The sequence below is a fragment of the Hyperoodon ampullatus genome (assembly GCF_949752795.1).
Source record: "Hyperoodon ampullatus genome assembly, chromosome: 2".
Taxonomy (NCBI): domain Eukaryota; kingdom Metazoa; phylum Chordata; class Mammalia; order Artiodactyla; family Ziphiidae; genus Hyperoodon; species Hyperoodon ampullatus.
This window is the reverse complement of record NC_136915.1, coordinates 123,649,521-123,676,553: the sequence shown is the minus strand read 5'-3', so window position 1 is coordinate 123,676,553 and position 27,033 is coordinate 123,649,521. Positions and strand designations below refer to the sequence as shown.

Below are 27,033 nucleotides of genomic sequence, written 5' to 3'. Positions count from 1 at the left end.
TAGCATTTCCCTCATTGTTTAGAGTTCTTACTTCTAAACTCTAATGAATCAGTGATGTTTGATTTGACTTGAAATAGAGTAGGAAGAATGAGATTGTATATGGACCAAAGAATGTCTATGTTTGCTTTTCTTGAGATAAATGACTTCAGAAATGTGTCCTGTGCTTACAGTCTGATTTTTTCTGAACTGGTGAATGTAGTTAAATAAGAGTTTTCTTAGTTCAATATCAAAGACTTTGAGAATTTCAAGGTCTTGGTTTCTTCTAAATTTGTCTTTTCATCCAAATGTTAATTTAATTTCCTCTGTTTTTTATTTGTTTTTAACAGATAGCAGAGTCCTATTTCCAGGAGGAGGACTGTATCCTTTTCTTAATTACAAGAAGAAATTCACAGATTCCTTAGAGAACTGCCCATTTTTAAAAACTGAGATTTACATACAATGAAATGTATAATCTGTTGTTTTCACTGGGTTTTGATTGTTGTATGCACCAATGTAACCATCTCAGAAAACAAGATGTAGGGAATTTGTCACTCCAGAAAATTCTCTAGAACCACCCAAATTTGACCTCCCATGAACAAGCCCTAATTTTACCAAAATCTAAATATTTGTATGTTGGGGGGAGGGGGGAAAGCATGTTGCCAAAAAAAAAAAAAAACCATTGAATTTTTTTTCTTTTGAATTAAACAGAAGTACAAGTCAAGTAATATTCGTATGTTAGAGTCTGTCAAGCGTATTATACATAGTAAATCTCATAACTGTCTTATTGTAGCTATATATCAGTAAAGGGAAGATTGAGTTCTTCACTAGTAATAAACAGAAATGTTCTCAAAGGGGACTGCATGTTAACTTTTGTATAGGAAAGATTTATTCCCTTAGCTTTTAAATTTTCCTCATTTGAAATTGTTTTTGAAAGATGGCCCAATGTATACTCTAGAAAGAATGTATCCTAAGTATCTCTATTTCCCCATTTGTGTGATTTCTTTTTCCTCCTAACCTTATTGACTTTCACCACAGATTGAGGGATAAGCAGTTATCATCCTGAACCCTATCAAGTAAACTACTAAACGAAACTTCAGACAGTGGCAGTTCATTTCTAAGTCTGTATGAAATCAAATTCTTATGGAAAGGAAGCTAGAACTACCCAAATAATGAGTATGATGTAGTGCAGAGCAGATCAGCATCGCATCCCTGGGAGCTTCTTAGAAATGAAAATTCATGGGCCTTAGAATCAGAGCTTCTGGGGATCAGACCCATGAATCTCTATTTTAGCAACATTTTCAAATAATTTTTATGTTCAGTAAAGTTTGAGAAACATTGGTATACTTTTAAGGCATGCACAGAGGAAAATGGAATTGTCTCTGCTTCTCCCTGGCCTATTTTATGATTCCTGGCATATCTTTAAGACTACAAATGAGAGAGAGAATTAAACCTCTGAGTGATCATGGGAAGGACAAAAAGGTATAACAGTGAGTTTTTTCTCTTCCTTCTTTCTGGGTCAACATTTAGAACATGGCCCAAAGGAAGGTAGACAGTTGCACAATTTATTATGACCTCATATGATGCTAAATGTGTGATACAGATGGAGAAGGCAGCAGTTTATAAGAAAATCTACCAAAAAAGTAGAAGCACATAATTATGAAAATCACTGTGGCAAGTTAATTTTTTTTAAGTGTTCAGTGAGAAACAAGTAAAGGATCACAGGCAGTTGAAATCAGAAACAAACATTTGACTAGAGGGTAATATAGTTGCTTGACAGAAGGTAATTTAAGGAGAGAAAAAAGTGGGGGGGGGAACACTTAGATTACAGGATTCCACATGGGTCCTATTTCTAATTAAATTATATTTAATTGACTCTCCTAGAGATATTATTAGCAAGCAGGCATTCCTTGAACGTTAAAACCTTCTTTTTGTTTCTACTGTTTGCTGATAGAATGGAACCCAGGTAGCTACTGCATGATATGCTACATTAAAATTTACCTACTTCAAAACCAAGAAACCTTACTTAAGTTTTGTTTAAATTTAAAAGTATTTAGAGTCCTCTCATTTTTTGGTAAGCTTCAAATTTATCAACCGATATAGGACATTATTCTTTAGGCTGGATTTCTATTTTCCTCAAATTTTCTATTCAGATGAGAAAGCAATGAAATTCATTCAGCTCGAACGACTGTATCATGAGCAGTTGCTCGCAAATCTTTCTGCCATTCAAGAACAGTGGGGTGAGTACAGACTAACAGAATGTGGAATTATCAATAATCTAACAAGTTGCTCTCTAGAAAGTTAACATATTTGACCTAGTTTTAGGAAATAGACGTTTCTAGTCAAGTTAACGTTGCAAAGAAAGTAGCATTTTTACCACACGTTTATGTCAATGTAAGAAAATTCTTCTCTTTGTATTTTGTTCTTCATATCAGTGCCAAGAAAAGAACACTTGCAACTGTTTGCATTTCTTCTGATCCCTTTGTATGCCCTATTGGCTAATTTAGTCTCTGGGATAATATTTATTTAGAATGAAAAATAATCACTTAGCTATTTCTGTGTTAACTTTGGGGTTGAGAAGATACTTTTGCATGATGATCTTTATCAGCGGTGCCAGTTATCTATTTTTTCCCTCCTAAACATATTTTGTAACAGCCAGTGACTAACAAATATTTTAAATTTAGAAACAAAATGGAAAACTGTACAACCACATACAGTTACATCTTTGAGGAATTCAGAAAAAGGATTTAATGGTGAGGATTTTGAGCGGCTTGCTAAATTTTGTACAACACATCAAGAGTAAGTACTTCAGTATTTGTTTACAATGAGTTGGAATAGAATATTGAAGAAGCACTGTAGCATTGAATATTTGAAATACAAGATTCATTTCTTTGTTTTGTTAATGCTTTCAACTGGAGAAATTAAAGTTGATAAAATGATTAGGTTCCTTTCTCAGTTTTTATCTGTTTCTTACACTAAACTCAGCAAAAGGTCTACTTTACAAAATTCAAAGCACCCTCTAATTAGAAATTTTTAAATGTAACTTCTAATTTCGATTACTTTTTGGTTAAGAGATTAGGCGATTCAGATGGAAAATTTTGTGTTAGGATTTTTTATCATAATTGTTTTTCAATGTTTGTATGTTTGTCAATGTTTCTATGTTTTTACTATACTATGTTATAGTAAAAACACATTTTTAAGAGTAGTCTAATACTGGAAAGCAAATGCACTATGGTATTTAACCAAAATACTGTAGAAGGAAAACTCCATTTACCAGATAATTTTAAATTGTTTGATTTGTATCAAAGAGTTGGATTTTTAAAACTGAATATAGTAATAAGCACTTAAATATATTTTTAAATTCATTATATGAAGACTCAGAATCTTAAAGGTGAGGGGACATTATAGTGATTAAACTAGTGCAGATTTCTGGGATGTACAATTTTCTTCTGTTAGTCAATTTGAACCTTTGAAACAGTATTTTAATGGATTTTGCATTATAACCTAATTTCTTAGTGAGTTAAATAGGTTAACTTTTGACTTTGTAGAGGTTTTAAACAATGGAATCTTTTAAAATAGATAAAGGAGATTGTTTTCTTACTTTCAAAATTCAATATAGACACTTTTTCTGCCCTTCCCATGGAACTAATAATTTTTTAATGTGTTACAAATGTTTTAATTATTTAAAAACAAATATTTATTGAACCTAATGTGAGCATGACTTTTTTTTTCTTTTTTTATTTCTCTTTTTAAATATAAGGTAACTTGCCAACACATAATTTAAAAGCTAGTCACATTGCTTCAGATCACTAGAGAATTTCTGGCTAATGAACAGTGGATAGTATAATAAACAAAACCCCAAATTTTTATGCTTTAAATTTTATAATTTCCCAAAATTATACTCCTAAAATTTTTAATATAAAAAATATTTTTGAGTTATACATACATTAAAGTACCCAGCTTGATGAATTTGTACATGTACAGATACATAGTGTAACTACCAGTCTGACCAAGATACAGGACAGTCCAGCCCCTCAGAAATCTCCCTAATTTGTGTACGAAGTTAGTACCCATCCCCCAAAGTAACTACTGACTGAGTTCTATAACAGTGTATTTGCCTGTTCTGTAATTTAATATAAATGTAATCACACAGAGTAGATTTTTGTATCTAGCTTCTTTTGCCCATGGTTATGTTGGTGTTACACATAGTTACATGTTATGGTAACTTGCTCTGCTTTACTGCTGTGTGGATTCAATATATGACTGTGCAGCAATTTATTTATCCATTATATTGTTAATAGACATTTGATTTGTTTCCAGTTTTTGAATTGTATGAATAAAATGGCTGTGAACATTTTTGTGTATGCTTTTTGGTGAATATATGCATTCTTTTATCTCGGGTATTTCCTAAAGTATAATTTTTTTTTTTTTTTGTGGTACGCGCGCCTCTCACTGTTGTGGCCTCTTCCGTTGCGGAGCACAGGCTCCGGACGCGCAGGCTCAGCGGCCATGGCCCACGGGCCCAGCCGCTCCGCGGCATGTGGGATCCTCCCGGACCGGGGCACGAACCCGTGTCCCATGCATCGGCAGGAGGACTCTCAACCACTGCACCACCAGGGAAGCCCCTAAAGTATAATATTTAAAGATTACTTTTGTTATCCTTTTCTATGGATAATGCATATAAAATTATCTTCCACCATAATTTTAGACTATAATGACATAAACTAAAATTTTAATAATATCTGTGAAATGCTCTTGAAATACATTATTAGCAAAAGGTTGACATTTCCCCCCCGAATCTCAGTATTTATAGCTTCTATGGAGGTTTTCATTAGTTATTGGCCATCTAAGGAGATTAACACATGAGATAGCTGCACTTTGAACTGTGTGAACCAGTGGTAATGTTTCAGCAGTGGAAATGTTCTGTGCTAATATTAGAATCCAGAGAAGCTCTATTTTTTTTTTTTTTACAGCCCTTTCAGTGACATTTGTTTGGAAGCATATTGCTGCTGTAATTTTTTTTAATTCTTTTTTTTCTCTTTTTTTCCACAGTCCTCTTTTATCCAAACATAAGGTAAGAGATTTTCTTTGAAAATGTCTATAGGAAAAATGTGTCATGTTTGTTGTATGGACAGTTTTAGAAAATAATGAAACCTTCCTCAAATTATTTTCAGCTTTCTAATTTAATGTAATAGTTTCCACCAAAGTTTTTTTTTTTTCTTCTTCTTCTTTTTAAAAAACTTTTTAGATAGCAACTGTACAGAAGTCCCTGGGAAGGAAATGCTTTACGCAGTTAATAGTATCTGAAGATCCAAAGGAAAGAGGAGCTACAGCCAAAGAGCCGGGTATGTTTTTAAATTACAGGGGGATATAAGAGATATGCCTGCCTCTTATAATAAATATTCTACAATCTGAGTTGCTGTGAAGGAGTTTTTTTGCGTATACCTCTCCTACACAAATAGCAAAGCAAGATTTTTTTACATTGTGTAATTCTATTTTTAGATATCTAGTAGTAGGAATGATAAAATCTGAATTCTTATAAAAACATAAAATTATTTCATGTTTTCAGTAGGTGGTTATATGTGTCTAACAGAATATGACAAGATGGTACAAATAAGCTCTGAAACAGAATTGGTTTTAGTGTATTCAGACATCCCTTTCTGTTAAAAAAAATCAGAAAAAATCAGTTTTTGTACAAACTTTATCAGAAATTTTTTCTGTAAATCTAGATATTATCAAGATAAGCTCTGTATCCTTATAGTTTATCTATAGTAATTTATTCTCTTCCTTTTTTTGTTGACTAACATATGGCATACTTTAATTTGTATTTAAGTATATATATATATACTTATATATATATAATATATATTTCTATAGCATTCATAGTATATTTTATAGCACTGTGTCTTATGTCAAAAGTTAAAGATTTCTAGAAATTTTTTTTCTTACAGTAGTAATAATGTATGTTCATTATAAAAACTTTAGAAAATAAAGATAAATAAATGTGTTTTAGGGCATTTATTTTTCCTTGTTTATGATTTTAGTACTAATTTATATTACTGGGCTTTATATTCCTGGGCCTGAGGGCCCTGATAGTAAACAGGCAGCATCAGGTCTTTTGACTTGAGTTGCCTGAAGAGGTAAGATGACGACGATGATGCCTGCAATTTCACTTGCTTTTTTCTCTTTACGTTTTTTTCCCCCCAAATCTTACTTTATCCCCTCTTCTCTTATGAGGCAAATTTGGGTTGCCTTAGGTCAATCCTACTATACTCTGTTTTTCCTGTCTCTTTTTTCCAGTCATTTTTATTTTGGAAATCAGAATACAATGAGCTTCATAAAAATCTTAGGGGAAAAAGTCACAAAATAGTCACCTAGTTTGGGTGTGAATGTGTCTCTTTTCTGTGCACATTGGGAAGAAGGCTGTTATTACATGCTGATTGTTTGAGTCTGATGCTGCCCAGCACTAGCTTGGCACTACTTCTAGCTTGGCCTTTACTGCGAGATAGGTGGCACAGATAGGAAACTGAGATACCACGTTTAAGCCACTTGCTTGGTGCTTTGATTCACAACTAGAACCTGGGTCTTCTAGTTTCTAATTAAATTGCAGCATACTTCTGCTATAAGTAAGTTGTGTGGATTTTCAAAGACTTTCACAATGCAGACATTTCATTAATAGCCATTTTACGGGGAGGGTGTGGACTAAATTCTGGAGAAAGAAATCTTGCCAAGTCTGATAAAATAATATCTTTTAAAGAAAAATGTCAAAAGTCTCATAATGAGCCTACTCAGATTGGTTATTCTATGAATAAATACATAGAAATGTAAGAAAGAATATGAGAGAAAGAGAAATATGAAGATATTACTTTAAATGATTTGTATTTAATATATTGTCCTTGTTTTTCCCCATATTCCTTATTTCTAATGTCTTACATGTTCTACAGTGTAGACTTTCCCTTTTCTTTCTCTCTACGTATCTTGGTCTTAAGCTCCTTATATAATAAGTAACTTGCTTTTTTGTGTGTGTGGTGGTTAAAGACATTGTTTCTGGCACCAAACTTGTCTGGTTTGAATCCTCTCTCCACCACTTAAAGTTGTGTGACCCTAAGAGACTTCCCTGGTGGTCCAGTGGTTAAGACTCCACGCTCCCAATGCAGGGCACTTGGGTTCCATCCCTGGTTGGGGAACTAAGATCCTGCATGCCACATGGTGCGGCCAAAAACAAAAAAAGTTGTGTGACCATAAGCAAGTTGCCTAATTTCTCTGTCCCTCCCTTTCCTCAGCTCCAAAAGGTGGACATTAATAGTTCTTACCTCATAGGATTCTTATGAGGATTAAATTAGTAATTTCATTAAAGGTTAGAACAGTACCTGGCACAAGGTAAGAAAAATATGTGCTCACTGCTCTCATTACTCTTCCTCCACCACTTCCTCCTCATGTTATCACTACCCCCTACTACTAGTATTCCATTAATGTTCTCTATGTGTTATTCATTGCTACTTTTCTAATTAATCTACCATTATTAAAGTCTTCAAGTAATTTATGTAGTATTTTATATTTTCAAAATACTTTTATGTATATTATCTCATCTTTTCCTCCTAACAACCAATTTAAGGTAGCTAAATCATTGTAAGAAACTCAAGGGAGGTAAGTGACTTATTCCGGAACAGAACTAATTAGAACACAAAGCTAGACCCTATTTTTCTGACCCTGAAGCCCATGCGTTTTTATTAATTTATATTTTAATTCATTTTTATTAAGTAATATTTTATATGTAAAAATAATATGAAACGTACATACATTTTAATTGATAGAAGAATGAAGACCTGTGAACCTTGTACCCAACGAGGGACTAAATTGTCAGTTCTGTTACAGCTACCTTTGTGTTCCTCTCTATCCCATCACCTGCTTCACTCCATTCCTGAGGCAACCATTATCCTGAGTTTTCTATTTATCATTCCCTTCCCATTTTTTAATCAACTTTATTGAAGTACAATTTCCATACAATAAAATGTACCCATTTTAAGTGTATGATTTGATGAGCTTTGACAACTGTATACACTCATGTAACTATTACCCCAGTCAAGATATGGAACATATTCATCACTCCAAAATCTTTCTCCCAGCCCTCTTACACTCAGTCCCTCCCACCTCCAGTCCCAGGCAACCCAGTGCTTTCTCTTATTATCAGTGGGTTTCCCCTGTTTTAGAATGTAATATAAGTAGAATTGCTCAGCATCCTTTTTTTTTTGAGAGTTGCCCATATTGTTGTATGTATTATTAATTCATTTCCTTTCATTGCTGAGTAGTATTCCACTTTTTGACTGTACCACAATTTGTTTATCCATACACCTGTTGATAGATATTTGGGTTGTTTCCAAGTTGGAGATATCATGAATAAAATGGTAGGAAGTTTTTTTTGTAGATACATGTTTTTATTTCTCTTGGGTAAAGAACTGAGGGTGGAGTCATTGGGTCATAGGGAAGGTACATGTTCAGCTTTCTAAGAAACTGTTAAATAGTTCTCCAACGCTGTTGTCCTATTTTATACCCCACCAGCAATATATGAGAATTCCAGTTGTTCCACATCCTTGGTGACATTTAATGTTGTCAGGTTTTTTTTTAAGTCATTTTAGTGGTTATGAATGTCATTGTGGTTTTAACTTGCTTTTCCCTGATGACTGAGTGTATACATTTTTAGTTTTGAATTAGCCTCTGTAGAAGTTGTACTAATTTATACTATTACCAACAGTTCAGACTTAATTTAGGCACATTTCTTTCCATCTGCTAAAATATATATTAACATTGAAAATTTCTTTTTCAAGCCTGATATCACTCAGATGTTTTTACCTGATGATAATTAATGAGATACTCAGAAAATATAAGAAATGTGTTAATTCATGAATGCTTTAGTCTCACATCATGTATTGTATAGGGGATTTTTCCCTAAAGAGAATTCATGGGGGAATGGGAGATGAGAGAGTAACGCAAAGGTATGTGCATTTGTAGAGCATGTGTTAGAACTTAGGTTTAAGTCTAACTTCTCATTTTAGAACTACCTCTTTAATTTGGTATTATTAAGTATCTGTCATACACTCAGCTTTTATTCCATTTTTGTTTCATCAGAGTAGAATTTTTTTTTTAGTACATCTTAAGTCAATGCAATAGGGATTAGTAAACTTACCTCACTAGATCTTTGGGGTCAGGAGAGCCAATTAACAGAAATTCATGTTAATATTAACAGAAACATTAACAATAAGTTTTATACTATGATACATACTTGTAGAAAATTCAGAAAATATTTTTGGTTAAACATAGTGGATCAAACATTTACTTCCACTTTTTTTTTGGAACACTATTAAAATATCTGAAGGGGATCCTTAAAGGCAGAAAGCCAGAAGGACAGACCTGGCAAGGAACCAGCAGCAGATATGACATCCAGAAAATTTTGGAAGCTGGAAAGCAGATAGATGGGTGACACCTGGCTTAACATACCAGAGAAAGCCAAAAACTAAGTGTCTACAGGGAAAAGGTTGATTTCTGCTTGGGAAGGTTTGGGAATTGGAAGCACAGAGGATACCTCTAAATTTAAGGGTTTAAGGTTGCGCTAAAAGACTGTACAAGAAGCGTTTAGACCTTTATATTCCCCTTCTACCAAATCGGAGGCCTGTTGGAAGCTAGACACAATACAGCAGTGCCTTCAAAATTGCGAGAGAGAATGATTTCTAACATAGAAAACTTTACCCAACCAAAGTTTTAGTCAGGGGTGAAGAAGTAAAGACTTTCAGATGTGAATAACCTTAGAAAGTTTACCTTCCATGTACCTTTTCTTAGGAAATGTTCTACTAAGAGAGAATAAACAAAGAGGAAGACCTGGGATTCAGAGAAAACAAGATTTCCAAAATAGAGCCAAAATGAATTCCTAGGATCACTGGGAAAGGAAATTCCAGGATGATACCTGTGTAGCAGCCCTGGAGAGGAGTTCCAGGTCAGGGACTCAAGAAGGATATGTTTTAAAACTGATGGATTACCTGTTAGTACATATGCCGTAGTTGTACATCTGTCAGAGTTTGAAGACACATAGGTAAAGGTTTTTTTTTAATGAAGTAATGAGGCAGTTATCAACACCAAGGAAAACAAAGCACAAATGAGAAAGGAAGATGTATCAGAGTACATAGTGTGGGTCAGTTGTGAATAATATTTACAAAGCCATAGTAACATAAACATTTGAATATTGATTTGCCTCAGAATTGTCTTGAATTGTAATGGGAGCTAGAGGAGGAGAAAGAAAACATCATTGTTGGGGAAAGGAACCATGAGAGCTAACTCTCTTCCATAGTAGGAAGTCGGTAGGTGTCCTCTACAACTGAAAAGTCAATAAATAACAATGTAAGTCTTATCTAGAAATGGTGAGTAAATATGAGAGGAAGCAGCTAAAGGAATTGAAAATTGGCTGCCCCTAGAGAGCAGGAATCAGACAGATGGGAGGGTAAGGCAGCAGACTGTTTTTCATTACCTGTAAGGACAGGTTTTAAGTTTTTCCCCCAAAACATGATTTGATACAACAAATTATAAAATAGCATATATTATATCTGATTTGGAGACTGAGTATGTATTAAAAATATCACTTAGATTTTATATGGCATCAAACAAACTATAGCTACTCTCCTGATCTAGTCTGAAATTCTTGCCCTTTGCATCTTAAATTACTACTTTTTTTCATATTTTATATTTCTAATAGTGGAATGAAGCAACTGTTTTCAGGCCAGTATTTATAAGTAATACATTGTACCTATGCGTAGTCTTTATTACGCACCACTTAAGTGGTATATTGCTTCATTAGAAACAGTACTTAAAATGACTATTTTGTCTAAGTAACTATAGTCAGCCACGTCACTTTCTACTCATGTAATGGCATCTCAGGCTGATTCTCTAACTTTTCAGTCACTTATAGCTATTAAATAGTCTCATTTTGATTCTTTATGACTTAGTCCTTTTCTGTTCCAAACTTTACCATAACACTTAAATCTCATTTTATTCAAAGCTCTTCTCTGTCCACCAGCTCTGCAGGGGCTGGGAGCATGGTCCGCTCTCTGGTGAAGCTAGCTAGATTAGTGCATAGGACGGAATCCAGGCTATGGGGACGTGTGGTGGCTCTGGCAGGACCAACTGAGGAGGAGCTTACTTCCAAGTTGCTCTCCTCGACATCTGTGATCCTTTAGGTAACTGGCCCTCAGCTAGAGACAGCACACCCCGTTCCTCTGACGTGGGGCCCTCTCCGCCCTGTGTTTATGCTATTTACTCTCTGAATTCTATGGATATGTTTTGAGGGCCGTCTTCTGAACCTTTGGGTACTGGGAACTTGTGGAGGAGAGCTTGGCCCCCTTTCCATCTGGCAGGGGCCCTCTTTGCTCTGACGTCCCGCATCTTAACAGAGAGGCAGACCAGCAAGCTCAGGGGTGAAGCAGACAACCTAATGGGAATTAAAATGTCCATGTGTTTTGGGGTTTTTTTTTTGCAGTCTTCCAAACTTTGAATGATTCCTTGGCGTGGGACAAGACAAAGAATGCTGTACTCTCCCCAAAAGAGACCTATTTTTCCTTGTCCTCTCCTCATCTGATGTTCAAGTTAAGGCATTGGGGGAGGTAATACGAACTCTAATAAGCTCAGCAGTGCAGAGTTGAGGTGGCCAGACTCCATCCCTGATTCTCTGAAACCAGAAGATGGCATTTAAGTTCTGTCTTTTCTTTGGTATGGTACGTGCTGCCATTGCCAACTGGTAATTATTAAAGTACCAATAAATGAAAAACCAGGTAGAATATAATCATCACTATATTTCATCCTTGATTTTAACCTTTGGCCCATGATTTGTATAAATTAAACAATATATGACAAAAGAAAAAGTTAAAACTCCTGTGGTAATTAGGAATGCTTAATCGACCAAAAACTCAACCATGAGCAAGCTTCTCTCTTATCTACTAGTTTATGCATTCAGTATATATTTTGTGAAAGTTTTTAATGGTTTAGTTTTAAAGTGAAAGAAAAGTATTTTAAATAGAAATTGAAAGAAATATCAAAATTCCAAACCCATTTCTGCCTGGGACCAAGGCTTATGCTTTATACCACTACCTTTGACTGCCTCCCTTTAAGAAGTTAAAGTAATTTTCCAACACATTAATTAAGGATGTTATTATTGAGGATATTATGCTTAAATAAATTTGAACAGAACAGACTTATGTTCCTTAGTTTAGTCTTAATAGATCAGAACCAGTATTGGTTTTCTTACACTTTAAATTATGTATTACTATGGTTCATCATGTAAAAATATTTATTTAATATACCATGTCTTAAATACACTGAAAATAATTTTTCTACACTTTAAAGTATTCGTTTAAATATACACAGCCAATAAAGCTCAGAAGAATATCTTCTAAACCTTTGAAAAAATGACTTTTTCAATTATAATGAAGACTAAATTATATATTCATATTTTAACATGTTTTTGAATAATCTCTGTTAATTTTCATATCTAAAGGATTACTTACTAAATGTTTAGGATGTTTCCTCTACCTAAAGACACTATCATCCATCAGGTAGAATTTCCATTTCAGAGGTTTAGAATATCGTTGTGTCCCACATATTATTCATGTCCTTTCTCTTCCCTGCTGTACAAAGTTCTGTTTTGAATCTTAAAACAACTTGCTTTCCTTCGTTTTCAGAGAGTGAAACTTGTGTTGGCATGGAATCAGGAAAAGAAAGCCAACATAAAAGAGAGACCCGCGAGAGCACTCCCTGCTGTAATCAGATGGACAGGCAGGCAGATCCCCTGAGCCTTCCGGTAACTGCAGGGAAGGGCCACACGGAGGAGCCGCTGTGCAGCGCTGAAGCCACACTGGAGCTCCACGCCCTGCCCTTGGAGTCGGCAGGGAGCAGGTCTGGGCTACTCTCTTCAGGGAATGCTTGTGAGGATGACAGCCGCTTGCAGCTGACTCAGTCAGAGGCCAGCCAAGATGTGGCCGAAATAGAGGGCATTGCTAAGGACCCTAAGGTTTCCAGCGAGTCAGTGATAGAGCCATTGATTTTACCAGGCTCTGACCATATACCTCCTGCGTTGATTTCTGAGGGTAAATACTCACAGACGCAAAGAAAGGAACTCCAGTTGCTACTTCAGGATTCTTCTGAGGCGTTGCCCACAGACCAACTTGAGAACAATGAATTAAATGAGCTGCAGCAACCTGATCTTACAGACAGTGATGGAAAATCACCACAGGGGCAGACTGACTCAGAGGGCTCTGAGAGTGTACTTTGTGAAAATAATCAAGTATCTGATTTAAGTACAGTGCTTCCAGAAGTGTATATGGCCCCAGAGGAACAGGGAGATAAACACGAACAAGTCAGTAAGGAAACAGAAGACTATTTGAACAGCCTTTTAGAAGAATGCTTAAAAGATACTGAAGATTCCCTTTCATACGAAGATAACCAAGAGGAAGACCCTGATCTCCTTCAAGATCTTTCTCCTGAAGAAGAATCCTATAGTCTACAGGAGAACCTGCCTTCTGATGAAAGCTGTCTCTCTCTCGATGATCTTGCAAAAAGGATAGAGATTGCAGAGGTAAATTTGAGATTTAATATAAATATGATTTAATATAAAATACGATTAAAAAGATGAAATTTGAAAGCACATATATGCTAAATATTGCCTTGTTTTTGTAAATTTTCTCTGGCCTCAAACATGAGGGGGAAGTTTAGTTAACATAAATTTTTAATCATTATGTATAATCATGATGTTTATACCTCAAAAATTATATTGCATGCCTCCAGTATAGTAAGCATTATGTACCTCATGTTTCATATTCTTATGATTTTTATTTGGCAGTCCCGGGAATCATTAACAAGATAAGATTAGTTACATTCTTGTAAGGGAATCTTATTTTTCTTCTCATACATCTAGAAGATAAAATATATATTCACTGTTTCTTATTATTATTAATGTATTTTAAAATTCTTTAAAACAGTATAACAGAATGAAGGAAACATTTTAAAATACAATAAGAGTAGGAGATACTGAATGGATTTATAAGCTCTAGGTTTGAACAAACTTAATACTACTTGACTAAGTCAAATATTACAAATAATTCAAAGTTTTAAAGTTTCTCTAAACAGTAATTAAGCTAGTCAAAAACCAGAAAAGGGGGCAGGAGAGAATATCAAGATGACCATCCTCCTTTGTTTGATAATACAATTTTTTAAAGTTCAGGGGGGAAAAAAAAGCCATACCAAAACTATAGCGCCTCAGGAAGGCAGCCTGACATAGTGGAAAGAGCAGAGTCTGGAGAGCCTTAGTTCAAATACTGTTATCAGCCTTATGGAATTACTATCTAACTCTCTAATTCTGTTTACTACTCTGAGAATTAGGATGCTAACTACTTTTCTTCTTCTTCATCTTAGATTTTTTTCCAAATAAGCTTTTAATTTAATTTATATCCATTGTTTTCTAATTCTGCATTATCACTGGAAAAAAAACCCATCAAGTAGAAAATGGAAACGTAACAAAGACAAAATAGACAACAGAATACATATGAAAATGGAACCCTGTGAAAGCTTTCTAAGATGATTACTGTTACATGACTATCTTCCTTTATTGCTATTTATAGTCAATTCTCCATCAACTATGATTTTTATTCTTAATTTTTTTCTTGACAAAATTAGATAAAATAGTCATTCTTTTGTTTATTTTAACTAGATCTTTTTATTGCCATTTATAGTCAATCCTCCATAAACTGACTTTTCTTCTTAATTTTTTCTTAAAATTACTTAGTAGTGCTTAATGAGTACAGAGTTTCTGTTTGGGGTGATGAAACTTTTAGAAATAGTTTTGGTGGTGATTATACAACATTATGAATGTAATTAATGCCACTGAATAGTACACCAAAAAATGGTTTAAATGACAATTTTATGTTTTATATATATATATACACATATTTTTAAACCATAATTTTTAAGAATAGTAAAAAAAAAAATTTAATAGAGCTAATAGTATAACACTGGACCTTCTCTTGTTTATTTTCATCAGACCTCTGGTACAGGGAATTATCAAAGCAGAAGTCACAACCATATTCAAATCTAGCTGTAATACCAAAAAGTCACTATTATCTGACTGCTTATTTTCAAATTGAATCAAGCTGACCTTATGTATGGTCTAATTTTACTTTTTAAAGTATAAACTGTGAAGAAGGACCAGAGTACTCCTGTTGAGTCTCCCTGCCTTAAAGGACATTTGTGGTGGGGAATTACTGTTAAATTAACATTGTACTACAACGAAATGGAATAGTCCTTCCTCAAACTCGCAATGTCGGTTTTTCCTGTAGATAACACCTAGCTAGAGGTGGAAATTATATGTATGTACATTTTAAAGTTGTCTTTCCTGTGAAGTTACTTTTTATACATGATGGTCCCCTTTCCTAAAAATCTATTGGTCTCTTAAGTTATACTGTTTTAAAAACCCCAAAAGCTACATATGACTAACAAAACTAGTTTACTTTCCTATGATAATGCTAAACAGATTGTTTCTGAATACTTCCTTCTCCGTTCTGAAAAATATACCTTTAATAAAATCTGCCTGTGTCAGGAAAAGTTTTTAAAATTTCAAAACTGTAAATCACTATGCACTACTTCCTTAGTATCCTAAGAATGAAGTTTTGAGCTAAGTAAAATGTCCAGGTAATAGTGGGTTTGCTTATAAGTACAAACTTCTTTATAATCAAAACACTGTTTATTTTGTGCTTTCAATATAATTGTATTAGGGATATCTTCGTATGTCAGGTGCTGAGGATAAGTGAGGAATCAGATGAAGTTCTTGGCATTTGGGGACTCTGCTGCCACATTTGTCCATACTTTTGTGAATGTAGGATACAGAGCATAATTTCTTAGTAACTAAATAATGTTCACGAATAATATTTTTCCTGCCCTCAGGAACCACGGAGGCTTGTGAGCCTGCTTTTCTCCACATCACTGTGCTATCCTGTGAGTCCTTCTCTCCCAAATCTATCATTTCTTCCTGTCAGTGACTCTGCCTCTTACAGATTTCCTTACTGCTTGTCACTCTTTCTACCACTGTGTTTATGGTAGAATATAATAGTACGTTCTCTCATTGCCAGTTTTCCCCTTTTTTCTTGTATCTCTGCTTTCATTTTCTTGTCACTTCTGCATTGCTCAGCTCTGGCTTCCGTGGAACTTGGCCTTGATAACCATTACCAGCACAGTGCAAGTGTCTGTTGTGTTTTTTTTTTAAACAATTAGTTTCATCACATAAAATGAAATATTTATATAAAATCTCATAGAGAACTGAAAATATGTACACTAATTTAATTCATTAATATAGAGACATGTGGGGGACGTCCCTGGCAGTCCAATGGTTAAAACTCTGGGCTTCCACTTTAGGGAGCACGGATTTGACCCCTAGTTGGGGAACTAAGATCCCACATGCTGCATGGCACGGCCAAAAAAAAAAAAAAAAAGATGTATAAATGAAACTTTTCTAGGTTTGGGAAGCTTTTCCAAAACCAGAGTAATTGTGCTAAGTAAAACGATATCTTAATATCTGAAGCACTGGTGTTCTTTCTTATGTAAAAAAGGTGACATACTGTCATCAGAAGTATAATCTCTACTGTTTTAAAAAAGCATCAAAAACATTTCTGCTCATTTCATAGATTTTTGTTTTTTTAATATTTTATTTATTTATTTGTTTATGGCTGGGTTGGGTCTTTGTTGCTGCTTACAGGCTTCTCTAGTTTCAGTGTGTGGGCTTCTCATTGCAGTGGCTTCTCTTGTTGCAGAGTGCGGGCTCTAGGAGCACGGGCTTCAGTAGTTGCAGCACACAGGCTCAGTAGTTGTGGTGCACGAGCTTAGTTGCTCCTCAGCATGTGGGATCTTCCCGGACCAGGGCTCGAACCTGTGTCCCCTGCATTGGCAGGCGGATTCTTAACCACTGTGCCACCAGGGAAGTCCCCATTTCATAGATTTTTTTTTTTTTTTTTTTGTGGTACGTGGGCCTCTCCCTGTTGTGGCCTCTCCCGTTGCGGAGCAAAGGCTCCAGACGCGCAGGCTCAGCGGCCATGGCTCACGGGCCCAGCCGCTCCGCGGCATGTGGCATCTTCCCGGACCGGGGCACGAACCCGTGTCCCCTGCATCGGCAGGCGGACTCTCAACCACTGCGCCACCAGGGAAGCCCTCATAGATTTTTTTTTAAGAAAAAAAGTTTATCACATGTGGAGTGTCAGCAAGTTAGAGAGATTCACTTATTTATCCCCTCATTAAGTAATTTTTATATGAGTAACTTCTGTGTGAGTGCCATGATATTACAGTTGCAGTGATTAAAAATTCAGAGAAGGATGCTGTATGTATGAAGCTTCATTCTAACAGTTGTCTGGTGGCAAGTGTTACCTGTTTGCTGAATTTGAGTATCCCAGTTTTTAGAAAAAGATGAAATTTTATCCCAATACCCATAATATACTGACATTATTTATTTACTTACTTACTTACTTACTTATTTATTTATTTATTTATTTATTTATTTATTTTTGCGGTACGCGGGTGTTTCACTGTTGTGGCCTCTCCCGTTGTGGAGCACAGGCTCCGGACACGCAGGCTCAGCGGCCATGGCTCACGGGCCCAGCCGCTCCATGGCACCTGGGATCCTTCTGGACCGGGGCACGAACCCGTGTCCCCTGCATCAGCAGGCGGACTCTCAACCACTGCACCACCAGGGAAGCCCCTGACATTATTTTAATGTCAGAATCCAAACCCCTTTTACCCAGGAACCTAGTAATGCTAATAAATCATTGACTTGCTGTGTTCTGGAACCTGGGAGGGTTACATTATCTTCTCTTTAAACTCTTTAGCTGTTCCTAGCATCAAAACCTTAGAGAGGAAATATGCTATACAAGTTCAAGTTGGCATTAGGATCCAACCTCATATTGCTAATAAAAGTCCACTCAGTGTACCGTAGGCTGTTTGTTACATGTGTGGGGGTGAAGGAGTTGTTTTGTTTTCTAAATAAGTAACATGTCAAGTATTGGGTAAATTTTACAAAAAGTAATCTATTCACATTGAAAATAGTCATAGTATGTAATTCAGAGGTCCCTTTGTGAGCAAATTTTAGCAACATGATATGCTATATGGAAATAAACCATTCATTTTTCTTCATTTAACATATGTGTGTGTGATCTGTTTGCAGAGATGTCATATGTTCAGAAAACTATTTTAAATGCTTCAGATTCAAGTGATTTTTGTTTTTAGAAATAATATCCTAATGTGATAGCTGGAGAAGAAGCCACTTTACTACTGCTTGGGTCCTTAAAAAGCTTTCAATCTGAAAGAGGGCAAAATATGTTCCCTGCCCCTCTGTCTTTATTGGCAACATTCATTTAGATATCTTCAGGTCTACCTGTCTCACAAGAAACAAAATAGGGGAGGACATAACCTAGGACTTTCTGATGGGGAGAAAGATGACAGCCCAAAATTGGTTTTGAGTTTGTCTTCAGAGAAGCTGTCTAATCTAAGTGACTTCTGTGCAATATTCATCTCTGTCTCTTGGCCAAGATCAGGAAAGTTAAGTTACATTAAGACTAGCCACTGTGGGATTCTCTTACCAAGTTAAGATGGGAGGCTGGGACTAAGCAGTAGGATTTTATGAAATCATATAGTTAGCTGTTCTTTGGGTCTTGGACAAAGGCGGGTCTTAGAAACATCAATCATGGTGTCCTTGAATGGCTCTTTTAAGGGGAGCAGGGGAAGTCCAGCTTCCTCACAAAAGAGGAAATATAGTCTTCCAATAACATGAGTGTTCATGGAAAATGTTTGACCCAGGACTTATGTAAGTGTCTAAATGAACCCCAAAGGATTATCCAGGGATTACCTATCTTTTCTTTGTGCCAGATGGTCTCATCTTTGCCTTTCTTTTTCATCCTGCCCTCTAAATTTTCTAATTAATTAATGCTTCTCTTATTTGTCATGTCTCTTGCACCCCGCTCCTTTTCTTTTCCATTTAAATCATTCTTTCAATTTACATCTTTACTGCCTCTTCCTGGACTTTTGCAATAGCTACTTAATAAGTTTCCCCATTCCTTCTTTCCCTCTCCAAATGGTCTTACATTAGCACTGTATAAACTTAGGGTCTCAAACTGATACCCAAAGGGGCCAGTCAGACAATAGTAGTAGATGAAATGACTTAGTTGTAGGTGATAGGGCAAATAGAATGTTCCCATGCCTTGTCTAGAAGGCTGAATAGCTTTTTGAAATACTGTAGATGAAACCAAACACACCTGAGCGTCTGGGTATAACACATAGACTGTTAATTTAAACCTCTGCTGTAAAATAATTTTTGCTTGTCAGTCTCTTCCCACGACTCCATTTGGCTCCAGGATAAAGGCTGTACTAAGTGGCTTGTTATTCAGGACAGTTGGCAATCTGGCCCACTTTACCTTTCCAACACCATCTCCTACCGTTCCTTTGTTCTTAACCTATACTGTGGTCAGCCTGGTCTCCCTGCTGCCTTCCAGATACACCTCACATATTGTCACCTCTGATCTTTACCTTCAAGTGATTAACTCTTTTCCACATATTATTTCTTCTCAACCCTCAAGATCTAGTTCGTGACTTTTTAGCACATAGAGTGCCAGGCACAGTGCCTGCCATGGTCAGTACTCAATAAATGCTAGCTGCTGCCATTATTTCTTGATCACTGAAGTCCATAATTGGGGGGGGGCTTGAACACCATTCCTCCTAAAGTCCTGTCTACATGTAATATTCCCTTGTTATTATAGGACACACGCATGCGTGGGCGCATTGCATTGGACACTAAATTGCAGACTCCTTAAGGGTAGGGATCTTGTTGAATACCTTCTTGTATTCTCTACAGAGCCAACACAGCCACCTATACACAGTAAGCCTTCCTCCCCGCCTCCCCCTTTTTTCTTTTCTTTTTTTTTTTTTTTTTTTGACCTAGTTCACTTAGAAAAATAAATTACCTTTAAGGACAGATTTGATTATTTTAAGGGAAATAGCTACGTTATTCAACTAAGTATAGGCTAGGTGCTGTCTTTATATAAATTGCTCATCTATATATATTCATTTGCTCTTTGGCACATTTCTTGAGCACCTACTGTACTGTAGAAACTAAGGAGGCACCAGTGAACACAGGTCAAGTACCTGCTCTCGTCACACTCTTCAGAGGGAGAGAGACATAATAAATGAGTTCACATAAAAACAAACAGTACAGTTTCATATCTTGGTAGTGGCTCTGAAGAAATCTCAGCAGGGTGGAGGGGTGTAGACTGAAGTGGTGCGTAGGATGGAGGAACAGGCTCTATTAACCAGGGTGTAGGGGAAGGCAATGGGAGGACCAGCAGGAGGGCCAACACATCTGGAGCACAGTGAACAGGAGAAGGACAGTAGGAAGTTCAGGTGGAGAAGGCAAGCTGGAGCTGGTTCCTGTAGGGCCTCATAGACCAGGGTAAGAAACTGGAATTAAATTTAAATGGTGGTAGAAGTTTGAAATGGATTTTGAACAGAAGATGTGACTTGACTTGTTTCCTGCCTGCTCTATGGAGACTAGCAGAATGCAGTTAGGGGCCAAAGAAAGGCAACCAATCCAGTTATTGCAATTATTCAGATGAGATATAATGAAGGACTCAGTAGTGATGGATGTGGTGAAGATATATTTTTGAAGGAAGAACTAAAAGGATTTGCTAATGGATTAGATATGAGGTATGGTGGTGAGGAGCAGTTTTGAGAGGAAGAGAATCGGGAGTTCTATTTTAGAATCTACCTATCTAAATGATATACTGGGGCTTAAAAAGTGGGATGGTATCTTGATATTCTTACCATTTCTTTTCCTATTTCATACTTATTAAATTGTCCCTTTAAGCAAATAAAAGCTAGTTACAAAAACATGAGATACGGCTTCCCTGGTGGCGCAGTGGTTGAGAGTCTGCCTACCGATGCAGGGGACACGGGTTCGTGCCCCAGTCCAGGAGGATCCCACATGCCGCAGAGCGGCTGGGCCCGTGAGCCATGGCTGCTGAGCCTGCGCGTCCGGAGCCTGTGCTCCGCAACGGGAGAGGCCACAACAGTGAGAGGCCTGCGTAATGCAAAAAAAAAAAAAAAAAAAAAAACATGAGATAATATCTGATCTAGAAACTTAGGTACATTATAAAACTCATATTTTTATTTCAGAAAACGTTTTTCCTTTTTATTTATTTATTTTTAACACCTTTATTAGAGTATAATTCCTTTACAATGGTGTGTTTGTTTCTGCTTTATAACAAGTGAATCAGCTATACATGTACATATATCCCCATATCCCCTCCCTCTTGCGTCTCCTTCCCACCCTCCCTATCCCACCCCTCTAGGTGGTCACAGAGCACCGAGCTGATCTCCCTGTTCTAAGCGGCTGCTTCCCACTAGCTATCTATTTTACATTTGGTAGTGTATATATGTCAGTACTACTCTCTCACTTTGTCGCAGCTTACCCTTCCCCCTACTCATGTCCTCAAGTCCATTCTCTACGTCTGCGTCCTTATTCCTGTCCTACCCCTAGTTTCTTCAGAACCATTTTTTTTCTTTAGATTCCATATATATGTGTTAACATACGGTATTTGTTTTTATCTTTCTGACTTACTTCACTCTGTATGACAGTCTCTAGGTCCATCCACCTCACTACAAATAACTCAATTTCGTTCCTTCTTATGCCTGAGTAATATTCCATTGTATATATGTGCCAAATCTTCTTTAGCCATTCATCTGTCGGTAGACACTTAGGTTGCTTCCATGTCTAGGCTATTGTAAATAGAGATGCAGTGCACATTGTGGTACATGACTCTTTTTGAATTATGGTTTTCTCAGGGTCTCTGCCCAGTAGTGGGATTGCTGGGTCATATGGTAGTTCTATTTTTAGTTTTCTAAGGAACCTCCATTCTGTTCTCCATAGTGGTGTATCAGTTTACTTCCCACCAACAATGCATAAGGGTTCCCTTTTCTCCACATCCTCTTCAACATTTATTGTTTGTAGATTTTTTGATGATGGCCATTCTGACCAGTGTGAGGTGATACCTCATTATAGTTTTGATTTGCATTTCTCTAATAATTAGTGATGTTGAGCAGCTTTTCATGTGCTCCTTGGCCATCTGTATGTCTTCTTTGGAGAAATGTCTATTTAGGTCTTCTGCCCATTTTTTGATTGGGTTGTTTGTTTTTTTAATATTGAGTTGCATGAGCTGTTTATATATTTTGGAGATTAATCCTTTGTCCGTTGATTCATTTGCAAATATTTTCTCCTATTCTGAGGGTTGTCTTTTCATCTTGCTTATGGTGTCCTTTGCTTTGCAAAAGCTTTTAAGTTTCATTAGGTCCCATTTGGACCACCAGAGGTGGATCAAAAAAGATCTTGCTGTGATTTATGTCAAAGAGTGTTCTTCCTATGCTTTTCTCTAACAGTTTTATAGTGTCCAGTCTTACATTTAGGTCTCTAATGCATTTTGAGTTTATTTTTGTATATGGTGTTAGGGAATGTTCTAATTTTATTCTGTTACATGTAGCTGTCCAGTTTTCCCAGCACCACTTATTGAAGAGACAGTCTTTTCTCCATTGTATTTCCTTGCCTCCTTTGTCATAGATTAGTTGACCATAGGTGCGTGGGTTTATCTCTGTGCTTTCTATCTTGTTCCATTGATCTATATTTCTGTTTTTGTGCCAGTACCATATTCTCTTGATTACAGTAGCTTTGTAGTATAGTCTGAAGTCAGGGAGTCTGATTCCTCCTGCTCCGTTTTTTTCCCTCAAGACTGCTTTGGCTATTCGGGGTCTTTTGTGTCTCCATACAAATTTTCAGATTTTTTGTTCTAGTTCTGTAAAAAATGCCATTGGTAATTTGATAGGGATTGCATTGAATCTGTAGATTGCTATGGGTAGTATACTCATTTTCACAATGTTGATTCTTCCAATCCAAGAACATGGTATATCTCTCCATCTGTTGGTATCATCTTTCATTTCTTTCATCAGTGTCTTATACTATTCTGCATACAGGTCTTTTGTCTCCCTAAGTATGTTTATTCCTAGGTATTTTATTCTTTTTGTTGTTATTAATTTCTTAATTAATAATTAATAATTTCTTAATTGTTATTAATTTCTCTTTCAGATTTTTCATCATTAGTGTATAAGAATGCAAGAGATTTCTGTGCATTAATTTTGTATCCTGCAACTTTACCAAATTCATTGATTAGCTCTAGTAGTTTTCTGGTGGCATCTTTAGGATTCTCTATGTATAGTATCATGTCATCTGCAAACAGTGAAAGTTTTACTTCTTCTTTTCCAATTTGTATTCCTTTTATTTCTTTTTCTTCTCTCATTGCTGTGGCTAGGACTTCCAAAACTATGTTGAATAAGAGTGGTGAGAGTGGACATCCTTGTCTTGTTCCTGATCTTAGAGGAAATGCTTTCAGTTTTTCACCATTGAGAATGATATTGGCTGTGGGGTTGTCGTATATAGCCTTTATTACATTGAGGTAGGTTCCCTCTATGCCCACTTCTGGAGAGGTGTTTGTTTTTTGTTTTTTTTTTTTGCAGTACGCAGGCCTCTCACTGTTGTGGCCTCTCCCGTTGTGGAGCGCAGGCTTAGCGGCCGTGGCTCACGGGTCCAGCTGCTCTGTGGCATGTGGGATCTTCCTGGACCGGGGCACAAACCCGCATCCCCCGCGTCGGTAGGCGGACTCTCAACCACTGCACCACTAGGGAAGCCCTCTGGAGAATTTTTATCATAAATAGGTGTTGAATTTTGTCAAAAGCGTTTTCTGCATCTGTTGAGATGATCATATGGCTTTTATTCTTTGATTTGTTAATATGGTGTATCACACTGATTGATTTGCTTATATTGAAGAATCCTTGCATCCCTGGGATAAATCCCACTTGATCATGGTGTATGACCCTTTTAATGTGTTGTTGAATTCTGTTTGCTAGTATTTGGTTGAGGATTTTTGCATCTATATTCTTCAGTGATATTGGTCTGTAATTTTCTTTTTCCATGGTATCTTTGTCTGGTTTTGCTATCAGGGTGATGGTGGCCTCATAGAATGAGTTTGGGAGTGTTCCTTCCTCTGCAGTTTTTTGGAAGAGTTTGAGAAGGATGAGTGTAAGCTCTTCTCTAAATGTTTAATAGAATTCACCTGTGAAGCCATCTGGTCCTGGACTTTTGTTTGTTGGAAGATTTTTAATCAGAGTTTCAATTCCCTTACTTGTGATTGGTCTGTTCATATTTTCTATTTCCTCCTGGTTCAGTCTTGGAAGGTTATACCTCTCTAAGAATTTGTCCATTTCTTCCAGGTTGTCCATTTTATTGGCATAGAGTTGCTTGTCATGCTCTCTTAGGATGCTTTCTATTTCTGCGGTGTCTGTTGTAACTTCTTTTTCATTTCTAATTTTATTGATTTGAGTCCTCTCCCTGTTTTTCTTGATGAGTCTGGCTAATGGGTTATCAATTTTGTTTATCTTCTCAAAGAACCAGCTGTTAGTTTTATTGATCTCTGCTATTGTTTTCTTTGTTTCTATTTCATTTATTTCTGTTCTGATCTTTATGATTTCTTTCCTTCTGCTGACTCTGGGTTTTGTTTCTTCTTCCTTCTCTAGTTCATTTAGGTGTAAGTTTAGATTGTTTATTTGAGATGTTTCTTGTTTCTTGAGGTAGGCTTGTGTAGCTATAAACTTCCCTCTTACAACTGCTTTTGCTGCATCCCATAGGTTTTGGATTGTCGTGTTTCATTGTCCTTTGTCTTACGTATTTTTTGATTTCCTCTTTGATTTCTTCAGTGATCTCTTGGTTATTTAGTAATGTATTGTTTAGCCTCCATGTGTTTCTTTTTTTACGATTTTTTCCCTGTAATTGGTTTCTAATCTCATAGCGTTGTGGTCAGAAAATATGCTTGATATGATTTCTTGAGAAGAAAGTGTAATCTGCTGTTTTTGGATGGAATGTCATATAAATATCAATTAAATCTGTCTGGTCTATTGTGTCATTTAAAGGTTGTGTTTCCTTGTTAATTTTCTGTTTGGATGATCTGTCCATTGGTGTAAGTGAGGTGTCAAAGTCCCCCACTATTATTGTGTTACTGTTGATTTCCTCTTTTATAGCTGTTTGCAGTTGCCTTAGGTATTGAGGTGCTCCTATTTTGGGTGCATATATATTCATAATTGTTATATCTTCTTCTTGGATTGATCCCTTCATCATTATGTAGTGTCCTTCCTTGTCTCTTGTAACATTCTTTATTTTAAAGTCTATTTTATCTGATATGAATATTGCTGCTCTAGCTTTCTTTTGATTTCCATTTGCATGGAATATCTTTTTCCATCCCTCACTTTCAGTCTGTATGTGTCCTTAGGTCTGAAGTGGGTCTCTTGTAGACAGCATATATATGGATCTTTTTTTTTATCCATTCATTAAGCTTGTGTCTTTTGGTGGGAGCATTTAATCCATTCACGTTTAAGGTAATTATTGATATGTATGTTCCTGTTACCATTTTCTTAATTGTTTTGGGTTTGTTTTTGTAGGTCCTTTTCTTCTCTTGTGTTTCCCACTTAGAGAAGTTCCTTTAGCATTTGTTGTAAAGCTGGCTTGGTGATGCTGAATCTCTTAGCTTTTGCTTGTCTGTAAAGCTTTTGATTTCTCAGTTGAATCTGAATGAGATCCTTGCCAGGTAGAGTAATATTGGTTTTAGGTTCTTCCCTTTCATCACTTTAAATATATCATGCCACTCTCTTCTGGCTTGTAGAGTTTCTGCTGAGAAATCAGCTGTTAATCTTATGGGAGGTCCCTTGTATGTTATTTGTCATTTTTCCCTTGTTGCTTTCAAATTTTTCTTTGCCTTTAATTTTTGTCAGTTTGATTACTATTTGTCTCGGCGTGTTTTTGCTTGGGTTTATCCTGCCTGGGACTCTCTGCGCTTCCTGGATTTGGGTAGTATTTCCTTTTCCACGTTAGGGAAGTTTTCATCTATAATCTCTTCAAGTATTTTCTCGAGTCCTTTCTCTCTCTCTTCTCCTTCTGGGACCCCTATAATGCGAATGTTGTTGCATTTCATGTTGTCTCAGATGTCCCTTAGTCTGTCTTCATTTCTTTTCATTCTTTTTTCTTTATTCTGTTCCGTGGTAGTGAATTCCACCATTCTGTCTTCCAGGTCACTTATCCGTTCTTCTGCCTCAGTTTTTCTGCTCTTGGTTCCTTGTAATGTAGTTTTCATTTCAGTTATTGTATTGTTCATCTCTGTTTGTTTGTTCTTTAATTCTTCTAGGTCTTTGTTAAACATTTCTTGCATCTTCTCGATCTTTGACTCCATTCTTTTTCCGAGGTCCTGAATCATCTTCAGTATCATTACTCTGAATTCTTTTTCTGGAAGGTTGCCTATCTCCACTTCAGTTAGTTGTTTTTCTCAGGTTTTATCTGGTTCCTTCATTTGCTACATAGTCCTCTGCCTTGTCATCTTGTCTATCTTTCTGTGAATATCTGATCCTTTTAATGTGCTGTTGGATTCTGTTTGCTAGTATTTTGTTGAGGATTTTTGCATGTATGTTCATCAGTGATATTGGCCTGTAGTTTTCTTTCTTTGTGACATCTTTGTCTGGTTTTGGTATCAGGGTGACGGTGGCCTCATAGAATGAGTTGGGGGGTGTTCCTCCCTCTGCTATATTTTGGAAGATTTTGAGAAGGAAAGGTGTTAGCTCTTCTCTGAATGTTAGATAGAATTCGCTGGAGAAGCCATGTGGTCCTGGACTGTTGTGTGTTGGAAGATTTTTAATCACAGTCTCAATTTCAGTGCTTGTGATTGTTCTGTTTATTTTGTCCATTTCTTCCAGGTTGTCCATTTTATTGGCATAAAGTTGCTTGTAGTAATCCCTCATGATCATTTGTATTTCTTCAGTGTCTGTTGTTACTTTCCTTTTTCATTTCTAATTCTATTGGTTTGAGTCTTCTCCCTTTTTTTCTTGATCAGTCTGGCAAATGGTTTATCAATT

At 36.4% G+C, this 27,033-nt stretch overlaps 1 protein-coding gene across 1 annotated transcript in view; it reads left to right on the top strand.

Annotated features, from left to right (window-relative positions):
• The window catches only part of CNST (consortin, connexin sorting protein), a gene marked incomplete at its 3' end in the record, with an annotated part of 121,308 nt that overhangs the window by 83,768 nt on the left and 10,507 nt on the right, over positions 1–27,033 (top strand). Inside the window, exons 4-9 of the mRNA XM_079696351.1 lie at positions 327–357; positions 2,130–2,216; positions 2,661–2,775; positions 5,029–5,050; positions 5,225–5,321; positions 12,696–13,588. Of these exons, the coding sequence (XP_079552477.1) occupies positions 327–357; positions 2,130–2,216; positions 2,661–2,775; positions 5,029–5,050; positions 5,225–5,321; positions 12,696–13,588 (1,245 nt within the window). The remainder of the gene's footprint in view (positions 1–326; positions 358–2,129; positions 2,217–2,660; positions 2,776–5,028; positions 5,051–5,224; positions 5,322–12,695; positions 13,589–27,033) is intronic.